Source organism: Catharus ustulatus, chromosome 2 (genome assembly GCF_009819885.2).
Source record: "Catharus ustulatus isolate bCatUst1 chromosome 2, bCatUst1.pri.v2, whole genome shotgun sequence".
Classification (NCBI taxonomy): Eukaryota; Metazoa; Chordata; class Aves; order Passeriformes; family Turdidae; genus Catharus; species Catharus ustulatus.
The window spans coordinates 27,882,942-27,899,950 of NC_046222.1; the positions used below are offsets into that span (position 1 = coordinate 27,882,942).

The 17,009-nt window shown below is 41.7% G+C and overlaps 1 protein-coding gene across 6 annotated transcripts in view; it reads right to left on the reverse strand.

Annotated features, from left to right (window-relative positions):
- The window catches only part of POLQ (DNA polymerase theta), a 75,389-nt gene that overhangs the window by 56,116 nt on the left and 2,264 nt on the right, over window positions 1–17,009 (reverse strand). For 4 of the 6 annotated variants that reach the window (XR_006163160.1, XM_033086933.1, XM_042780191.1 and 1 more), the window contains exons 2-9: window positions 15,324–15,506; window positions 13,555–13,685; window positions 12,018–12,174; window positions 8,124–8,232; window positions 5,479–5,698; window positions 3,428–3,572; window positions 2,400–2,546; window positions 1,151–1,363 (exon numbers count right to left, since the gene is read on the reverse strand). Coding sequence is in view for 5 of the 6 variants with exons in the window: in XM_033086933.1 (XP_032942824.1) it covers window positions 1,151–1,363; window positions 2,400–2,546; window positions 3,428–3,572; window positions 5,479–5,698; window positions 8,124–8,232; window positions 12,018–12,174; window positions 13,555–13,685; window positions 15,324–15,506 (1,305 nt within the window). In the remaining variant the exon portion in view is untranslated. Of the gene's footprint in view, window positions 1–1,150; window positions 1,364–2,399; window positions 2,547–3,427; window positions 3,573–5,478; window positions 5,699–8,123; window positions 8,233–11,549; window positions 11,621–12,017; window positions 12,175–12,317; window positions 12,398–13,554; window positions 13,686–15,323; window positions 15,507–17,009 lie in introns of those variants that run through there. The other 2 variants (XM_042780192.1, XM_042780193.1) reach the window with 2 other exon arrangements.

Consider the following 17,009-nt stretch of genomic DNA (forward strand, 5'->3'; position numbering starts at 1 on the left):
AGAGTAGCAGTTGGCAACAGTTTTATGTTCTCATCCAAAAGATTCCGTGAAGCAGAAAAAAATGGTACATTCACGAAGCTCATCTGCATAAAATCAACTACTTACTGCGCATAACACAGTCACATCACAACTGTCAAAAAGGGTACTAATTATTATAACTTGAAGGAAAAAAAGAAGAAACATCAAGGAATAATGTAATTTTACACCTGCCAGCTACAGTCAAATGAGAAAGTCTAGAAAATTTCAAAACCCTGTATGCAGGTGCCCTTTCCTTGAACGCATAGAGAGAGTTTGCAGAGATACAGCTCGCAAAATGCTCTGTTGCTATGCCACTCAGGCAAAAATAGAAAGCTAAATGTAAGAACAGTCTGCTTACATAGGGTCCCAGCAAGCACCAATCAAACAATCAGGAGAGCAAATCCTACTTCCCGCATCTGTTGAACTTCTTATTTTCTACAGTGTTTATACTTGCATAATGTAGCTTTTTGCAAACATCATCCGCAAAGATAAATTTCCATTGCAAATTAAAATAACAGGCAGGATTATTTTGTTGAACATCCAATATGCATGCCACTGTATGCAAGAAGGTGCCATATTATCTAGTTATATATGAACTACTATTCGTATTTCCCTGTCTCTGTCTCATTACTACTTTCAAGATCCATAAAACTGATGGTTAAGTTTAGCAGAAGTTTAATAAAACTAAATCATAATTTCAGACAACAGAAGTTTGTCAAATTAGGGTTGTAGTCTTCAAATGCATTTCTTACATTTTAGGCCTGTCCGATGACAATTTACTGCAAATTTTTTCACTGAAACTCTAAACGCTTTAGGTCAACTGACCATGGATCACAGAATTAAGACAAATTAACAACACAGCCTTAGAAGCTAACAAGAATTCAAAGGAGAAAATAGCCTGTTCCTGAAGTAACTGACATATAAATACTAAACTCAGTTTCCGACAGTGAAAACAATCCCCTGGGAATTACAACTTTTACTCCATTAATACCAAACAAATTCATCTTGATCAACCTAATCATACAGAATACCAAAAGAATTCATCACAATTAGTCCCTGATTGTGAAGTACTGCCCTGGATTTAATCAGGCTAACACTGCTTCTACAGAATATCAATAGAGACTCTGCTTACCCTCTGTGTCTATCCCTTTCCTGCCAGCCCTTCCAGCCATCTGCTTGTAGGTGAGGATGTCCAGCAGTCTGCCACCAAAGGTGGGTGTCCGGATGATGATGCGGCGGGCAGGAAGGTTCACTCCCGACGAGAGCGTGGAGGTCGCTACCAGGACTCGGATTAGGCCCTGCCGAAAGGCTCCCTCAATGATGTCTCGCTCGTCAAAAGTCAGACCTGAGGAGATTTAGTGACCCTTGTGATGGTGAGACTGAATTTAAGAGCTAAAAGTATTGCTGTCCAGCAAGGGAAGAACAAACTTAAATAACATTCACCATTCAGTGTTAGGAACTAGACTTGCAACTCTACCCTAGTTAACTTCTTCTGACCAGTAAGTGAAGTGAAATTTCACCATTAAGTTTTTATTATTCAACTGACAGTAATATACTAGCTTTTCTGACATGCTTGTACACATTGTAACAAGATGAACTACTAACTGCATATTTACAGGCATTGCAAGTAACATAAAGAAAAATAAAATAAAAACAAGAAAACAGTAGGGTGCTAGAATTTACTCATCTGCCATCCTGAGGCTGGACTCCTTTGTTATTCCCATTACAGGTCTGTTATGTATGTTTCTGCGTTACCTTCAGGGCTTCAGGCCAATTTTATAAGAAATACAGATTCTATAAGCATTTGGAATTATTCCTCCTACATAATTAATGCCATAGCTACTGCTGTCTCTCTCAGTCAGTCTTTTCTCTCAGTGAATCAACAGGTGATATACCCATTCCCCATTTCTTACCTAAGTAAGAAATAAAAAATTCAAGTAGAAGTGTTCACAACACATGCTCCTTTTATTTTGTTTTTTTTGTTACACTGCCTCTATTTATTCATTTATTTCAATATTAAGCTGGGTAGAATTGCTCTGAAATACTCTGGAAGCTTTAGGAACAACTTGAAAATGCTGGAGCTGCAAATCAGTTAGGTTTCCAGGTATTTCACAAAGAAAAGACCAGGTAAGTTGAATTCCAGAAATTTCTGTTACCCAACACAACAGAGAGAATATTTAGCAAAACAATTTTTGAATAGAATCGTCGGCCACAAAAAAAGAATTTCAAATTTGCCTGTAACTGTGGGATTCTCAAAGCTTATTTAGTCACAAGCTACAAAACACTTTAAAAAGTCTCTGGTAAATTGCTGATACCTGCAATACAAAGAAACTATATGACTTAACCATTACTGAATTCAAGACCAAGATATTTAGGAATACCTGCATGATGAAATGCGACTCCCCATGGCAAAGTACGCTGGAGCACAGAATCCAGGCCTGAAATCGAATGCTTTAACTGATCCAGGACTTCATCGATCCCTTCTCTGTCCACAACAACTGGGGCAAGGGCCGAGTTTTTTGCAGATCCTTGAGAGAGAATGTATTTTAATAGTTACTACCAAAATTACAGTAATTTCAAGAATACAAGCCGCACCATTTTGACTAAAATTTTGGTCCCACACTGGAAATGCAGCTAACACTTAGGAGCGGCTAATATGTGTATAATTTTCTGACATTTCCAAGCCCAGAAGTGGGAACCAAGGTGCCAAGTTGAGCAACCAGCCAGTAAAAGCCGGCATTTCGCGATTGTTACAGATCGTTACTCTGTTGCGCCACAGGTGGAGCTAGCTCCCTGCAGGCAGCACGGGGGACGGGGGGAGAGGTAGGGGAGTTCTGGGGAGGGGAGAGACAGGCGGGCCCTGTGCTGCCATCCCCGTGGCCCAGGGGAAAGGCGGGGGCTCCGTGCTGCCATCCCCGCGGCCTGTGGGGTAAGAGGGGGGCTCCTGCCCCCGCCTGCCGCGGCAGAAGCAGGCAGGCTCCGTCCCCGCCCGCCGCCATGGGAGCAGGGGTGCTCTGTCCCCGCCCGCCACCGCGGGCCAGCGTCGGGCCGGGGTGACCGAGCCCAGTGGCAGTGGTGGTCGGCCCCGAGAGGCCCCGCTGAGCTGGGCCACCTGGTCCCCTCGGCAGCCCTGAGAGGGCTGAGCCTGCACAGCCTTAGCCGAGCCAGTAACCCCCGCCATGCCACGATTCTGTTACTATTTGGCAACTTTGTTGCACACGGGTCCTCGCTGCAAACGACAGAGCGGCTTATACTCAGGTACGGTTTATTTATGGACAAAGAACAAAATGTTTGCCAACACCCAGAGATGCGGCTTATACTCAGTGCGGCTTGTATTCGTGAAACTACTGTAATTTTCATTAAAGACACTGTGCATACTGTAGTCTTCTATTAAGTACTTTTCTCTTACTCTCAGTTTGTTGCAAATGGCAGAACTGCCTGGCAATGATGCCTGCCAGCTTCTCACACCAGTTCTTGGATGGACAGAAGAGCAGGACCGAATGGCCACCACAAACAGTCTCATAACACAGGCTTACAATATGATCTTCATCTCCCTGAATTGAGATAAAATATTTTCAGTGCACTCTCAGATTGAATGAGGTTTGTAAATGCTGTCTTCTGTATCCCAGTAGGAATCTTATACTTCCAGTCAGAAAGCAAAGCAAACAAAGAACATGGAGCACTATTATCTTAGTTTCTGTCTTGCTTTATGAAGTCCATATGACCACATATGAACTCATATGACCACATTGTTGAGGGCAGTTCTACACCTACCCATGAATACATGTAATGTTTTGCATCTTGCTTTCAGAACTCTTTTTCTGAATGAAGGCCACACAGTGCACAAATAAATCACGGCAACCTCCACGTGATGGCTAACAGCAGTGGGAAGAACTAGGAAGAGCCCCAAAGGAAAACCCTTCTACTTTAATTAGGGAACATTTGTTAACTGGGATGTCTGAACAAAAGCACGACATGTAGAAGGTCTAATCAACCCCAATAAGATGCACTAAGTAAGTACTGCTGACCAAAGACTGCAAGTGTTCAGAGCATAGTGGAAGTCTTTTAGGGATAATACTTATATAGATGTTCATGCAAAAACCTGCTGTTTACAGTTTGCTTTTTTGGTTTTAAGATCCTAAGAAAGTTCCTGCAACTGATCTGTAATGCTTGGCTATGCCAGATTATCTTGTAGCAACCAGGCCAGAGAAGGATGAGAAAAACATAGGCGTACAGCAAGAAATAAAAAGCACTAAAATGCAAATGAAAACAGGGGAGCAATGGCAGGAACTTCTCCACAAGGATTCAGCCAAATTCAGCTGAAGTGATGAAGTCATCAAATTCCCTTTTATTGGTTCAGTCTGAGGCACAGAAGTCTGAGGTCCAGAGATAGACTTCAAGCCCAAGATCCCCCAGTCTTATAAAATAAGCCAACCCCTTTAAACCATTGAGTCATAAACCCAGTTTAGTTCTTTCTCCCACTTAATTTAGTAACTATCCAAAGCAGCTATCTCAAAAACATCAAAATGCAACATCACCTTCTCAGGATGACCACATAAAAGCTAACTTCCAAACATTTCAGTGAAAAACATTTCCTCTTTTTTCCAGGATACTTTTTCTTTGCTGTACCACCATGGTACTGACAAGAGAATGCCTGTGCACAGCAAGAATGGAGTGCAAAATGTTCCAAAATATTGCTGCCATTCAGCCCATATGGCCCAACTACTACATTAGTATTACAGAGAGCAGTTGAAAGGACTGGAGAGATTATTCACCCTTCAAAGACTCCACAGAAAAGCACCTACAAGTAGAGAGCTCAAATTTCCCACTCCTACCCATTTGTTAGGGGTAACATACTACAATGTTATAGTATTATAGTATGTTACCCCTAACTTTCCATATCCTTTTCAAGCATGCAAAAGGACTAACTACTGAAAACAGATTCAGAAGAATACAAAGGACATCTGCCTTCTAATCAGTGTCAAAATTAGATCATTTAGTAGTTTAACATAAGCAGGTTCAATATCAGATTTTAATACAAATACTTTCTCCCAATTATAAATGCAAATTCCTTGGCCTAAGCAGGAAATACTTACCTGCATCTATGAAAGGGAAGTAGGTTTCCAGACACAAGGTAGAGGGGTGGGTAAGAGGAGAATCAAACTCGTTATACCTGTCAAGTACTCAGAAACATAACTGCAAAGTCAACTTTGTTTTCAAGTCAGATTCAAGAATCTTTAAAACCTCCGTGAGTGTGTATGTTGAAGTTTTTTATTTAAGTCAGAAGAAGGCAAAAATACCAATTTTATTCTCAGTTTCAGCATGAATCTATGAAGTAAACAATGAAGTTGTGAATGTCATCTATTTAAAAATAAACAAAAAAATATACCAGGAGCTGTCTTTTTAACTTTAGCACTGCAAAGGGCATTATTCCAAAGCCACTGCTCAGAGTTTTGTTACCTTCAGTTGCAGCTTGGGCTGGAATTCTCGCACTAAATTCATGGAGGAGTCATATATGTTGCTGCCAATTTTCACCCACTCCTTGAGGGGCACAGGGCGGAAATCTGTACAGTACAGTTCTGCATCTAACCACGAGGCCAGGAGTCCCAGGTTAGGGAGGGTAGCACTCATGCCTACTATCTGTATCCCACCAAAACCAGGACTGGTGCTCTTTGTATGTCTGGAAGTGATGAAAAGAAAATGAAAGTTACTGACAACACAGGCTACTGTTCTGGAAAATAGAATTCAGAAAAACCAGTTCGATCTACTTCGTTCCAGCCTCTCAAATGCAAAGGTCATCTTTCAACTTCTTGACTAAAAAAGGGCAATACTCTACTCTTGGAAAACATGTCAGATTATGCACTGATAATAATTCAGCTTTTAATGAATTTGAACCTAAACCTTTACCTTCTTTAGGTAGCCAACAGCTATAAATTGACTGCATATTAGGAGAGACTGAAAACGAAGACAAAGATCAACTAGTTCCTTGCCACTAACAAAAACACGGAAATAGAGGAATGGCTCAATCTCCACTGCAATCTTTCTAAGCTTAAATACCTCAATTAAAACACTTCTATTTGTTTCCATTTCAGGACAAATAACATTAGACAAATGTTTTCCTAGATCTCTGAACCAAAGCCCTAAGTACAGAAAAGAAGCAAGTAACTTCTGTTCCTAAAATGCTGAACAGCAGCTTTCGCTAAAGACAGTGAGAAGCAATGGACTCCTAACAAACCTGACAACACAAACTGTTAGATACCCAAATTCAGATTTTAATTCAGGTTTTAACATCACATAATAGGGGTTTTTTAATGCTTCTAACCTTGTGTTTGAAAAGTACTCATTTGCATTACACTGAGCTACAAATAAAGACATGAAAAAGACCTGACAAATCACTGTGAGCTCAGAAATAACCTGAATCTTCTTAGAAGATCCCGGTAATCCTGGCAAAGACAAGACAGAGAAAACAAGATTACCCAGAAGCTGTAGTATAAAAGGCCAGTCACTGATGAGACAAAAATAAGAAAGTTGGGGAGAGGCAGACTCCCTGTTACCAAGCTCTTTAAGCATTTGCTAGTACAGTATCGACGAGAGAGAGAGAGATAGAGACACTGTCTCCTCCATTTCCTTTTTTCTGTGTTTGGACACTATGGAGCAGTTGGACAGTTCGGTGCTGAGGATCTAGACACCGATTTCTTAAAAGATTCTAGAAGTCTTCTCAAACATCTTATCTATTCCCCAGTGTCGAACCAATTGTGCTAAAGGCAAGAAAACATGCAACCACTAGGCCATCACGTTATAAGCAAAAGCAGAGCTCACCCTGAGCAGTGCTAACTAAGCAGACTACTGATATATCTTCTAAGCCTTCTGATCAATTCATCATGCACAAGTTAACAGCATGCCCACTCATTCAGAACACCAGAGAATTCTAGTAAGATAATTACACCATTCCATGAAGAATTGAAAAATCAGGCAGGGCAAATCTGCTAGTGAAATAGTTTTAAAAAAATCCAAAGTTTAAAAAAAAATAGGCTAAAGTACAGTAATTTCACGACTATAAGGCGCAACAGATTATAAGGCGCAGCTCTGGGAGTCAGCAAATTTCGCAACTTCGTACATTATATAAGGCACACTGGACTATAAGGCGCACTTTTTTTTTGCAGTAAAGATCCATGCCGCGCATAACAAAGTAACAAATTAGTAGCGACTGGCAGGTGCTCAATTTGCAAACATTTTTCACAGATTGGTGTAGCCTTTAAACGCAGCACCAAGCGCCGTCCCCGTGCACAGGGCCCGGCACTCCTGCCTGCCCCCAGCTGGCGAGGTGGGGCTCGGGGTGGCTGCAGCTCGCAGCTGCCGTGGTTCGGGGCGGCCACGGCTCACACCTCAGGGTTGCTGCAGTTCAGGGCGGCTCAGGCCACCACGGCTCGTGGCTGCCCATGGTTCGGGGCGCCTCAGGGCCACCCGTGGCTTGGGACTGTCTGCGGCTCGGGACTGCCCACTCCCTATCTCCCTGTGTGGTTCCTGCTGGCCGGGGGCTGCCTGCAGCTGCCTGGTCCCGCCCAGCCCGCGCAGCTCCTGCTGGTTGGGGACTGCCCGGCCCCGCCCACCCTGCACGGCTCCTGCCGGCCGCAGCCACCCACTCCCGCCCCCCCTCACGTCTCGGCGCTCCTGTGGTGCCACACCCCCCTCGCGGCTCAGTTCACGGCTCGCTCTTCCGGGTTGGCAAATTTTGCAACTTTGCACATCATATAAGGCGCACCAGACTATAAGGCACACTTCCAGGTTCGGACCAAAATTTTAGTCAAAAGGGTGTGCCTTATAGTCGTGAAATTACTGTAAATTAAAGCTTCAGCCTAACTTCTTTTCGTGAGAGGATGAATCCCATGGTTGCACACAAATTGAAAACCATGAGGAAAAGAGGGTTTAACTACAATGGCAAGCCCCTGAAAACTGCTACAATGAGATCCTAATAAACAAAATAGTCTAGGTCATCACTCTCATAAAAACCTTGGAGTCAACTCAAATTTCCATTCACACAAAGAACAAATATTTAGAGTCATCAATCACTTAGCATTAAAAGACAAACATCTCAGTCTACTCACTTTTTTGCTACCTTCTCTGTAACATATCTCACTTTGGTCAGGAGGAGTTCCAGGAGGTATCCTCGATAAGAGTCTCCCAGCATGTGCAACTCATCCACAACCACTACTCCTGGTAAAGAAAAGCACTCAGGTCATATCTGACAAACCTCCAAACTAAGAACAAATAGCCTTAATCCTTTCACATTCCATGTGATGAACTGAAATTTATATTCACAAATCTATCCATGCTTACCAACACCACAATGGTTTCCCTCTGTCACTGAGAGAGACAAATCATGACATTTCACAACTACCACAACCACATACACACACACACAATCAGCTTTTAAAAAATAGAAATAAATAGGTTGAGCTCTTAGTCTAGACACCATACAAAACAGTATTGCAGCATCTATATTGTAACCTCCTTGCAAGTTAAAACCCTCAGGTTTCACAGTATCTGGAAAGGAAAATTCCAGCACCCAAATAAGCTAGTCAAAAATTTTGTTGACATCACTGTCTTAGTTAAAAACATCATTTTTTACTAATGCAGTAATGTCAGAAAAAAAAATAGGAGCAGATGTAATTACACTGGCAGAGTCTGCTTCCTATTAAATTGCTCTTCATTAACCAAACCTGAACAAGCTCTACTATTTAGCTTCAGCTTTCTAAAGAAAAAAAATCCTTATCTGACAGCATTGCTGCCATCCTACCTCCAGCAAATGACTTTTTAATCTATTAACCACCTCCATCAAAATTTTAAGGTGTATAGAAATATCTAAATGAATAATGTCTAAAAAGGTTTCTGAATATCAGCAGCTGGAGACAACAGACCATATCCCAATAGTAGTATATACCCTTTCTGACGAGCTGACAGGGTCCCAGAGATATGGAGTAGGATAAAGGAAGGTTAAACAAAAATAGTGAGGGACAGAGGACACCACGCTTCATTAGCTCTGCTGCTGTGGAATTTTCTTCCTCTTTGGTGTAGCTATGTAATATCTTTCTGGTATGGTTAAAATAGCAGGAGCTTAAGGGCAAATCTGACCTTATATTATCAATGCTATTTTTCCTTCTCTTTTTTTCTCTCCTTCCTACATATGTTCCCTCTCTCTCCGTCTGTTTTCTCCCTCCTTCTGTTTCAAGGCACTTAAGTTAGAAAAGAGTGCTGCACTGCTTCATCAGCCTGTTTTACAAACTCCCACCCATCCAGCTCCTCTATCTTCCTGTACTTCATCTATTCTGTGCTTCCTTGTAAAAAATGGCAATTCATTGGTCACCAAATACATATTTGTTCAGCTAACAGAAAAAGTTTCTTCCTGCTTCCCAATAGAATCTGTCCAAATTCTTCCAGAGCCGAGACAGGACAATTTAAACAGATACCTACCAAAGTAAAATCCATACAAGTCATTTCAGACCTTCATCATACTACATAGGTACTGAAAATGAGGCTAGACTCAGTCTGCTATTTCTGTCTGAAAATTAGGTGCATCCCTAGAAGACAGCTGAAAAAAACCTACTAAAAAGTACCTGAGAGCTACCAGACACATTTACTGTAGAATAACCAGGTTGTTTTAATTCCCCATCCTGTTTAAAACTAAAAAGTCCTGAATGAAAAGCAGAGAGGACTTTATTTTTTTAAAATATAACTAAATCAGTAACATTTTAATTTCAAGTTTAAATTAAGAAACAAATATCACAATAGCACATTATAAATCCATCCCAGCTGACACACTGAGAAAGCAGCAGATTCTTCTCTGATAATTTTCCTAAAAATTTCTTTAGCATCAGCGTAAAGAGGCTGAACAAGATGAACATCATCTCCCATGTACCACATTATATAATAATTAGCAACACAGCATTGCTGCTTCACACATTCTGGCACGCGGAGGTTTTTGAGTTTCTCTCAACAATTTCCAAAGGCAACGTGAGCTATCAGCATAGAGTTAACATCAACAAAAGGAACAGCTCAGGCTTGAGACGGAATCCAGTCAGGATTACAGTCATGTCCCAATAAAGCATCTCAAAAGATAAAACACTCTTGTTACAAACTGGTCTAAATTTAGAATTAATTAGAAGACAAGGTACAATCTTGCAGTTTCAGACAAGCTTGCTTTGGGTGACAGCTATTACTGGCATTTTCAGTTCATACCCGTATTTTACAGCTTTTATGAAAATTTACCTCCAAACAGAAAATTTGTCTCTTTTTTTACATAAAGATGACTTTTTAAAATCAAATTTAATTTAAAAATTAATGCCAGAAAAGCACATAAAGGAAAAGAAAAGCAATTTACCCTTATTTCTGTTATACGGCCATATTGGAGCATAAGGAAAATGAAGGTTTGCAGCAGAGGTATTTTCAAATGGTGAAAGAAAAACATGATGCTTTAAGAAGGCATTGGTATTGAGAACACATATTCAAACTCAAATCTTGTAGTCACTTGGCTTATATTTAAATGACTCTTTTCCAGTACATTCATCTTCAAAAGCACAACAGCATACAGGGATGAAATGCAGGTTCCAACCACTAGGATTTGGTTTATCTCTAGCTTCTGAAAGATTGTATCATTAAACAACACATTCTAATATACTGAGTATGCTTCCAAAGCACACAAGCCAAAAGAAAATTGCGTATCCTGACCCCATTGTCTGCCTTGCACTGGAAGTACAGCTTGTACAGTGTGGTGACACAGGATCAAACTAACCCTAGTTTAAACAAGCAAAAAAACCTTAAACCAAGTAGTCATATATTGAAATAAATAAAAGGTTTTCTTCCAAGCAAAGGGATGAAGATACATATTCAAGAATCGAGCTGGACTGCAGAAGCCTTCATTTGAATGAGCTTAAAAGGCTGCACAACTGTCATCCACTCATCTTCCAGCCCACTGGCAGCCTCTAAAGAATTCATGGTGATTCAGCCACTACAGACCCAGGTGTGAACATGTTATCTTATGATCTCACACTCTGAAAAAACCTGTAAGGTCTTATTTCTCATTTTCTCTTAAAAAGCTATTTTGGTACACAATGCAGCAGAATATTATGATACCAGATGCACACGGAACAGCAGTTTCAAAGGTGGAGGTCTCAGAGCACTTCAATCCTCATCTATTTTTGCAATTTCTATATTCTTAAAATAGCAAAAATGTTGCAAGACAGAGTGAAGATGGGATGGATCACTGTATAAAACATAACTGGGTATAGCATTCTTGAGCAGAGAAAAAAAGAGAATAACAAACTTCTGATTGGACTAGGAAAGAACATCTCTTTCTAAGTGTACATTGAAACACTGGGCTGATGAGGTTTTATCTCCAATACTTAATGAATATTTTCATTATCTAGCAGCCATCAGGGCCACAGTGACCCAGAAGCCAATGTTACAAGAACAGAGGGTTTTTGAGCAAACAAGACAGAAATGAACGGCACAGCCCTCCCAGTCACCATGCCTACCGAGAGGAGCACTGTGTATTCATTCTACATATCTGGATCCAGAGGGGCACAGAATGTAATTCCTTCTCTTCCTCAAGCTAAATGAAGATAGATCTTAGATTCCACAGTCTCTGTCTAAAACAAATGAACATAATACATTCCTGAACTCCAACATATCTCAGAACTTGAATTCAGTTTTATTGATTAGAGAACAGTTCCTAGCTATGGGAATAATTTTTAAAAGCAGTTTGCCATCCATTTGAGACAAACTAAAGCCTGCAGCTTCTACCTACTCGTCCCAGTTGCTGAGCTACATAGAATAGTGCTGACTGTCCTCCTAAATCCAACTAAGAGGTTCTCTGGAAGAAGAAAATTGCTGCATATTAATATATGGTACATCTGTCACATGCAGAACTTTGAATTTTCTAAGTGATTTCACATGTACTAAGAATATGCAAACCCCACAATGGTCAAGCCATAGTATTTTACCCAATGAGTCCATTTTGTTTTCTTCTATGAGCCTGTTGATTAGTCCATTGGCTTTCTCAATGGTGCAGACAGCAATATCTAGAGCAGAGAAACGTCCAGCTGGAGCCATGCTTCCCATGTAGCCTTCAACTGTCACATCCACCTCCTGAAACAGGGTCTGTTTTCCAAGAATATAGAACATCATGTCAAGGTTACAACTCTGGTATTTGACCAATACCTGCTGGAATCACATAAAAGCCTGCACTCTACAACTACAATTTCTAGTATTTTTAATGCCAGCTAATCAGATTAAAGCCATACCTCAGCCAATTAGTGACACTTCTTTTTCTCACTGTCATTTTTTATTTCCAAAGCAGATGCCACAGAGTACACGTCATGAGACAGTGTACATAACTGAGTAAAAGATGAGGACCACTGCATTGAATAAGAAGATTTAATATTAAAAATGTTCAGGAACACACAGTGCAACAGTTTATAATATGTACAAAGTTACATACATATTATCTGTATGCGGTTTATGTACAAAGACATGTTCCTCTTGAGAAGTCCTGGGCAAAAGCCAAACATAGAACTCCAAACACATCTCAGACTGAAAGCCAAGGAAAAACTTCTCTTCCAGGTCTCCTTACTGCAGTGCCAAAGCTTTGACACATCCCACACTAGCATTAACAAGAGATACAAATATTTGGACCTCACAGGTAGGTCACCTTTTGAGTTCAAGTATGTGCGGATATGGCCAAACCTCATGTCAGGAGTAGCAGAACAGACCACTGATAATCCTCTGATTTTACAAGATTAAAGCAAAAATATGCCTCCATTATCAAATCACTACAAAGCAGCTTTGACACTTAGTTTGTAGGATTTCCTAGCAATTTGTAAAGTTAAGATACCACCTCAGTTAATGAACAACTAAACTGCCTTAACTGCTAGATACTATGACAAAAATGCCTGCTGGGTTTGGATTTGGTTTTAGCCATTGTCATAAGCAAATGGCAACAATGTTTGATATGCAAGTCTTTAAAGAAAAAATATTTATGTCCTGAAGAATGCTCCCATTATAATTTTATTTTTTTAATAGCTGGGGGGAGAAAGCCAAGACATAAACATATTCTGGCAAAAAAAAAATTAGCAAAGTCAAAGTGAAATCAAATGCACAAAACTGCGGCGGAATATCCCAAGGAAAGCTAAAATATACTTTTATCCTTTAGATAACATTTACACCTTTCCTTTGTAGTTTTCCTAACATGACATTTCCTTAGAAAATTCATTTAAATTTTGGAGAGTATTAAATCAACGAACAAATGTATGTAACAATTAAAAAGTTTAATCAACTCTAAAATTTTTCTAAGATTACCTTTCTGGCTAAAAGTTTCATTTTGCTATCTGCAACTCAGAGCAAATTTTAAATTATCTACAACTTCCTTTTGAAAAACTCAGCAATTTTTTCCCCTAAAATCCATGCTTTTGCATTTCTGTTTAAAAAAATGTGACCCAACAGCTACTACTCATAAATTTACCCTCCTTGAATGCTACTTACCTGCAGGTAACTCTTCTTCTCCTTGACCACAGAGACAAAGGGAAGGATGAGAAGAGCTTTCTTACGAGTCTCCAGGACTCGCTTCAAAATAAGCAATTCTGCGACAAGAGTCTTTCCAGCACTGGTAGGAGCTTGGGAAAAAAAAATAGGGAGTGGGGGGTTAATTAATTTTTAAAGTTTTAAAAAATAAATCCAAAGAACAAGCATCACAAACCTAGCATAGAAAGCAGTTACTGGAGAACTTGGGATGGGACTCTTCAGTTGATGTCTGTTGCCCACAACCACATTTGTAGTCACCCCTATAAAGAATCAAGAAGACTAAAAATCACCCGCCTCTCTTCTAAGTTCGTCATCCTCTCACTGCTGCCCATGACAGGTAGAGAAGCAATTGTCATTTCCCACAGATTTGTCCTGCTTCTCCTTCTACATTACTCCCCCTTCTGCACACACACCTCACACACAATATGAGAAATGACAAATGGACTGAAAAAAACTAACAGCAAATACAGTAATTTCACGACCATAAGGCGCACCGGACTATAAGGCGCACCCGCCGGGAGTTGGCAAAATTCGCAACTTTGTAGATCAGATAAGGCGCACCGGACTATAGGGCGCACTTTTTTTTTGCAGCGAGGCTCCGCCCCCAGCTCCCTCCGCGCGGTTGCTGGCCGAGGCCCCGCCTCAACCCGGCAGTCATTGGCCCCCGGGCCCGCCTGTAACTGGCAGAGGCGGTGCCGCAGGGCCCCAGGCCCGCCTGCATCCGGCGGGGCCGGGGCATGGCCGCCACCCCTCCGTGCTGCCTCTCCGGGGCCGGGCTATGGCCGCCGCCCCTCCGTGCTGCCTCTCCGGGGCCGGGCTATGGCCGCCGCCCCTCCGTGCTGCCTGCACGGGGCCGGTGGGTGCCTGTGGAGGGGCAGCTCTGCCTCCACGAGGCCCGGGCGTGCCTCTGTAGGGGCCATGCCACCTCCACGGGGCCAGGGGGTGCCTGTGGAGGGGCGGCTCCACCTCCACGGGGCCAGGGGGTGCCTGTGGAGGGGCGGCTCCGCCTGCACGGGGCCGGGGTGTGCCTCTGGAGGGACGGCTCCGCCTGCACGGGGCCGGGGCGTGCCTGTGTAGGGGCGGCTCCGCCTGCACGGGGCCGGGGCGTGCCTGTGTAGGGGCGGCTCCGCCTGCACGGGGCTGGGGCGTGCCTCTGGAGGGGCGGCTCCGCCTCCACAGGGCCGGGACATGCCCGCCCCTGCTCCGCCCCACCTCCACCTGGCAGCCATGGCCCTGCCGGCTCCCCCCGTGGCTCGCAGCTCGCACTTCCGGGTAGGCAATTTTTTTGAACTTTGTCCATCAGATAAGGCGCACCGGACTATAAGGCGCACTTCCGGGTTCCAGGGAAAATTTTAGTCAAAAGGGTGCGCCTTATAGTCGTGAAATTACTGTAATATTCTCAGAAGTATGTATATCTTCAATTGCTGTTATCATTCAGCTCCTAGTTGACAGTCTGAATTTAAAAAGTCACCATTAGCTGACTCCTAAATATCAACTTCTAAAGAATTTTAACAGAGAAAATAGGACAAAAAGTCTCTCTTCACATCTGGAAAGGAGACCATTAAATCAAGTTTGAGGTACAGCAATGAGACAGAACTTAAGATATCTCATTAAGATGAAGAGGATCTGGACCTTTCTAGCTGCCAGATCCAAATGTTTCAGCACCAGTAAGTCCTTGTAAATGGCAGTGGAAAAGTTGAGGGGACTGTTTTTGTCAAATGTTCACATACCTGCATAAACAAGGTTCTTCCCTTCCAGAACTTGTCCAAGCATCAGGCATTCAGCTTGCCATTCAAACATCTGCACTACTCCCAGACTGTGGTATTTCTCCAGAACTGCTTTGGGAAGACCCCAACTTGCAAGGAGCAACTTGTCTGCTTGATCTTCAGGAACATTTACCTGCTGATACTGCCCTTTGGAAGGAGAAAATAAAACTAAAATTTAAAAAGTCAAGTATCATCTTTGCATCTGAGGTCACTTAGGTTATACACCTAAATGTCAAACTTCTCTACAAACTCCAGCATTACAAGAAAAGGCAATAAACTATCTGCCCTATATTTTTCAATATTTTGTGTGGATGGTTTACCATTTTTCTTATCTTCTGACATCTTTTCTTCAATTTTTCCTCCAGTAAGATTTTCCATATTCAATTAATTCCTTCACCAAACTCTTGCCCTGTCATTTGCTTTTGAGACAGAGCAGCCATTACCAAATATATGGTCAAAGAGAGCTTCAGCACTGATTAACATACTAGCATTGCAATGTATTTGCCATCTTGTCCTTGCCCAGACCATCTCCCTTTTAAGTTACTGCTACTGAGATTTCAGTAATTCTCATTGATTACTGCCAGTGAGAACTACCCAGTGTTTTATGATTTACAGATGAATGAAAACCACAACCTAAAGCAAACAAGCAGCTCAAGCTACTCTGTACAGTGTGTCCTATTTCAGTTTATTAACACTGACTAGTATCTTCACAACACTGAGGGTTCCTCTAGCTTAATCAAGTTCTTTGCTTAGTAACCCTAAACAACTTTGACTACAGACACTGCCTCCTCCCTCTCCTTCTCCTCCCTTTTTCCAAATCATTAAGAAAAGTCAAGCTTTTTGTCCTGTTCAGGTTTCTGATCCACAGGAATGTCTCCCCTATCAACCATAAATATATAGTTCCGGTAAAAGCATGTTGTGAAAGACCTAGTCAAATTGAGACGAAAACCAATTAATCATGTGTGCTGTCTCTACTGTACCCATTCGTCTACTGGTACATTAAAAAAATTCTAAAAGAAATTTCCCACCATTGTTGACAGTATAAGGGCAGGTTAGATTAATAATACCAGCCTGCGTAAGCAGTCAGCATTTTTTCTCTCATCACATTAAAAATTTCAACTGCTGCCTTAAGGTTAACTTAGACTGCCACTGCTGCATGGTCAGTCTTCTCTATACAGCTTTATTTCACTTTGTATAATCAAAGTACCATAAAATACTGAACAAAAATTTATGCACCATTGGGAGAGAACAGAAACATGCTACAATACAGAACAGACTTCCCAAGGGGAATTCAGAGAAGACCGGAACTGTCTGTCCTAAACTGCGGCGGGTTGACCCTGGCTGGACACCAAATGCTACCCAAAGTGATTCCCTTCCTCAACAGGGTAGGAGAGACAAAATACTATGAAAGGCTCATGAGTGAAGAAAAGGGAAAAACCACCCACCAATTACCATCACGACTAAAACATTTGACTTCAGGGAAAATTAATTTATCACTAATCAAATCAGAGTAGGATAATGAGAAACAAAGTAAAATCTTAAAAACACCTACCCCCTACTCCTTCCCTTCTTTTCAGGCTCAAATGTACTCCCAATTTTCTCTACTTCCTTCCCCCCAGCAGCACAAGGGGACAGGAAATGAGAGTTCAG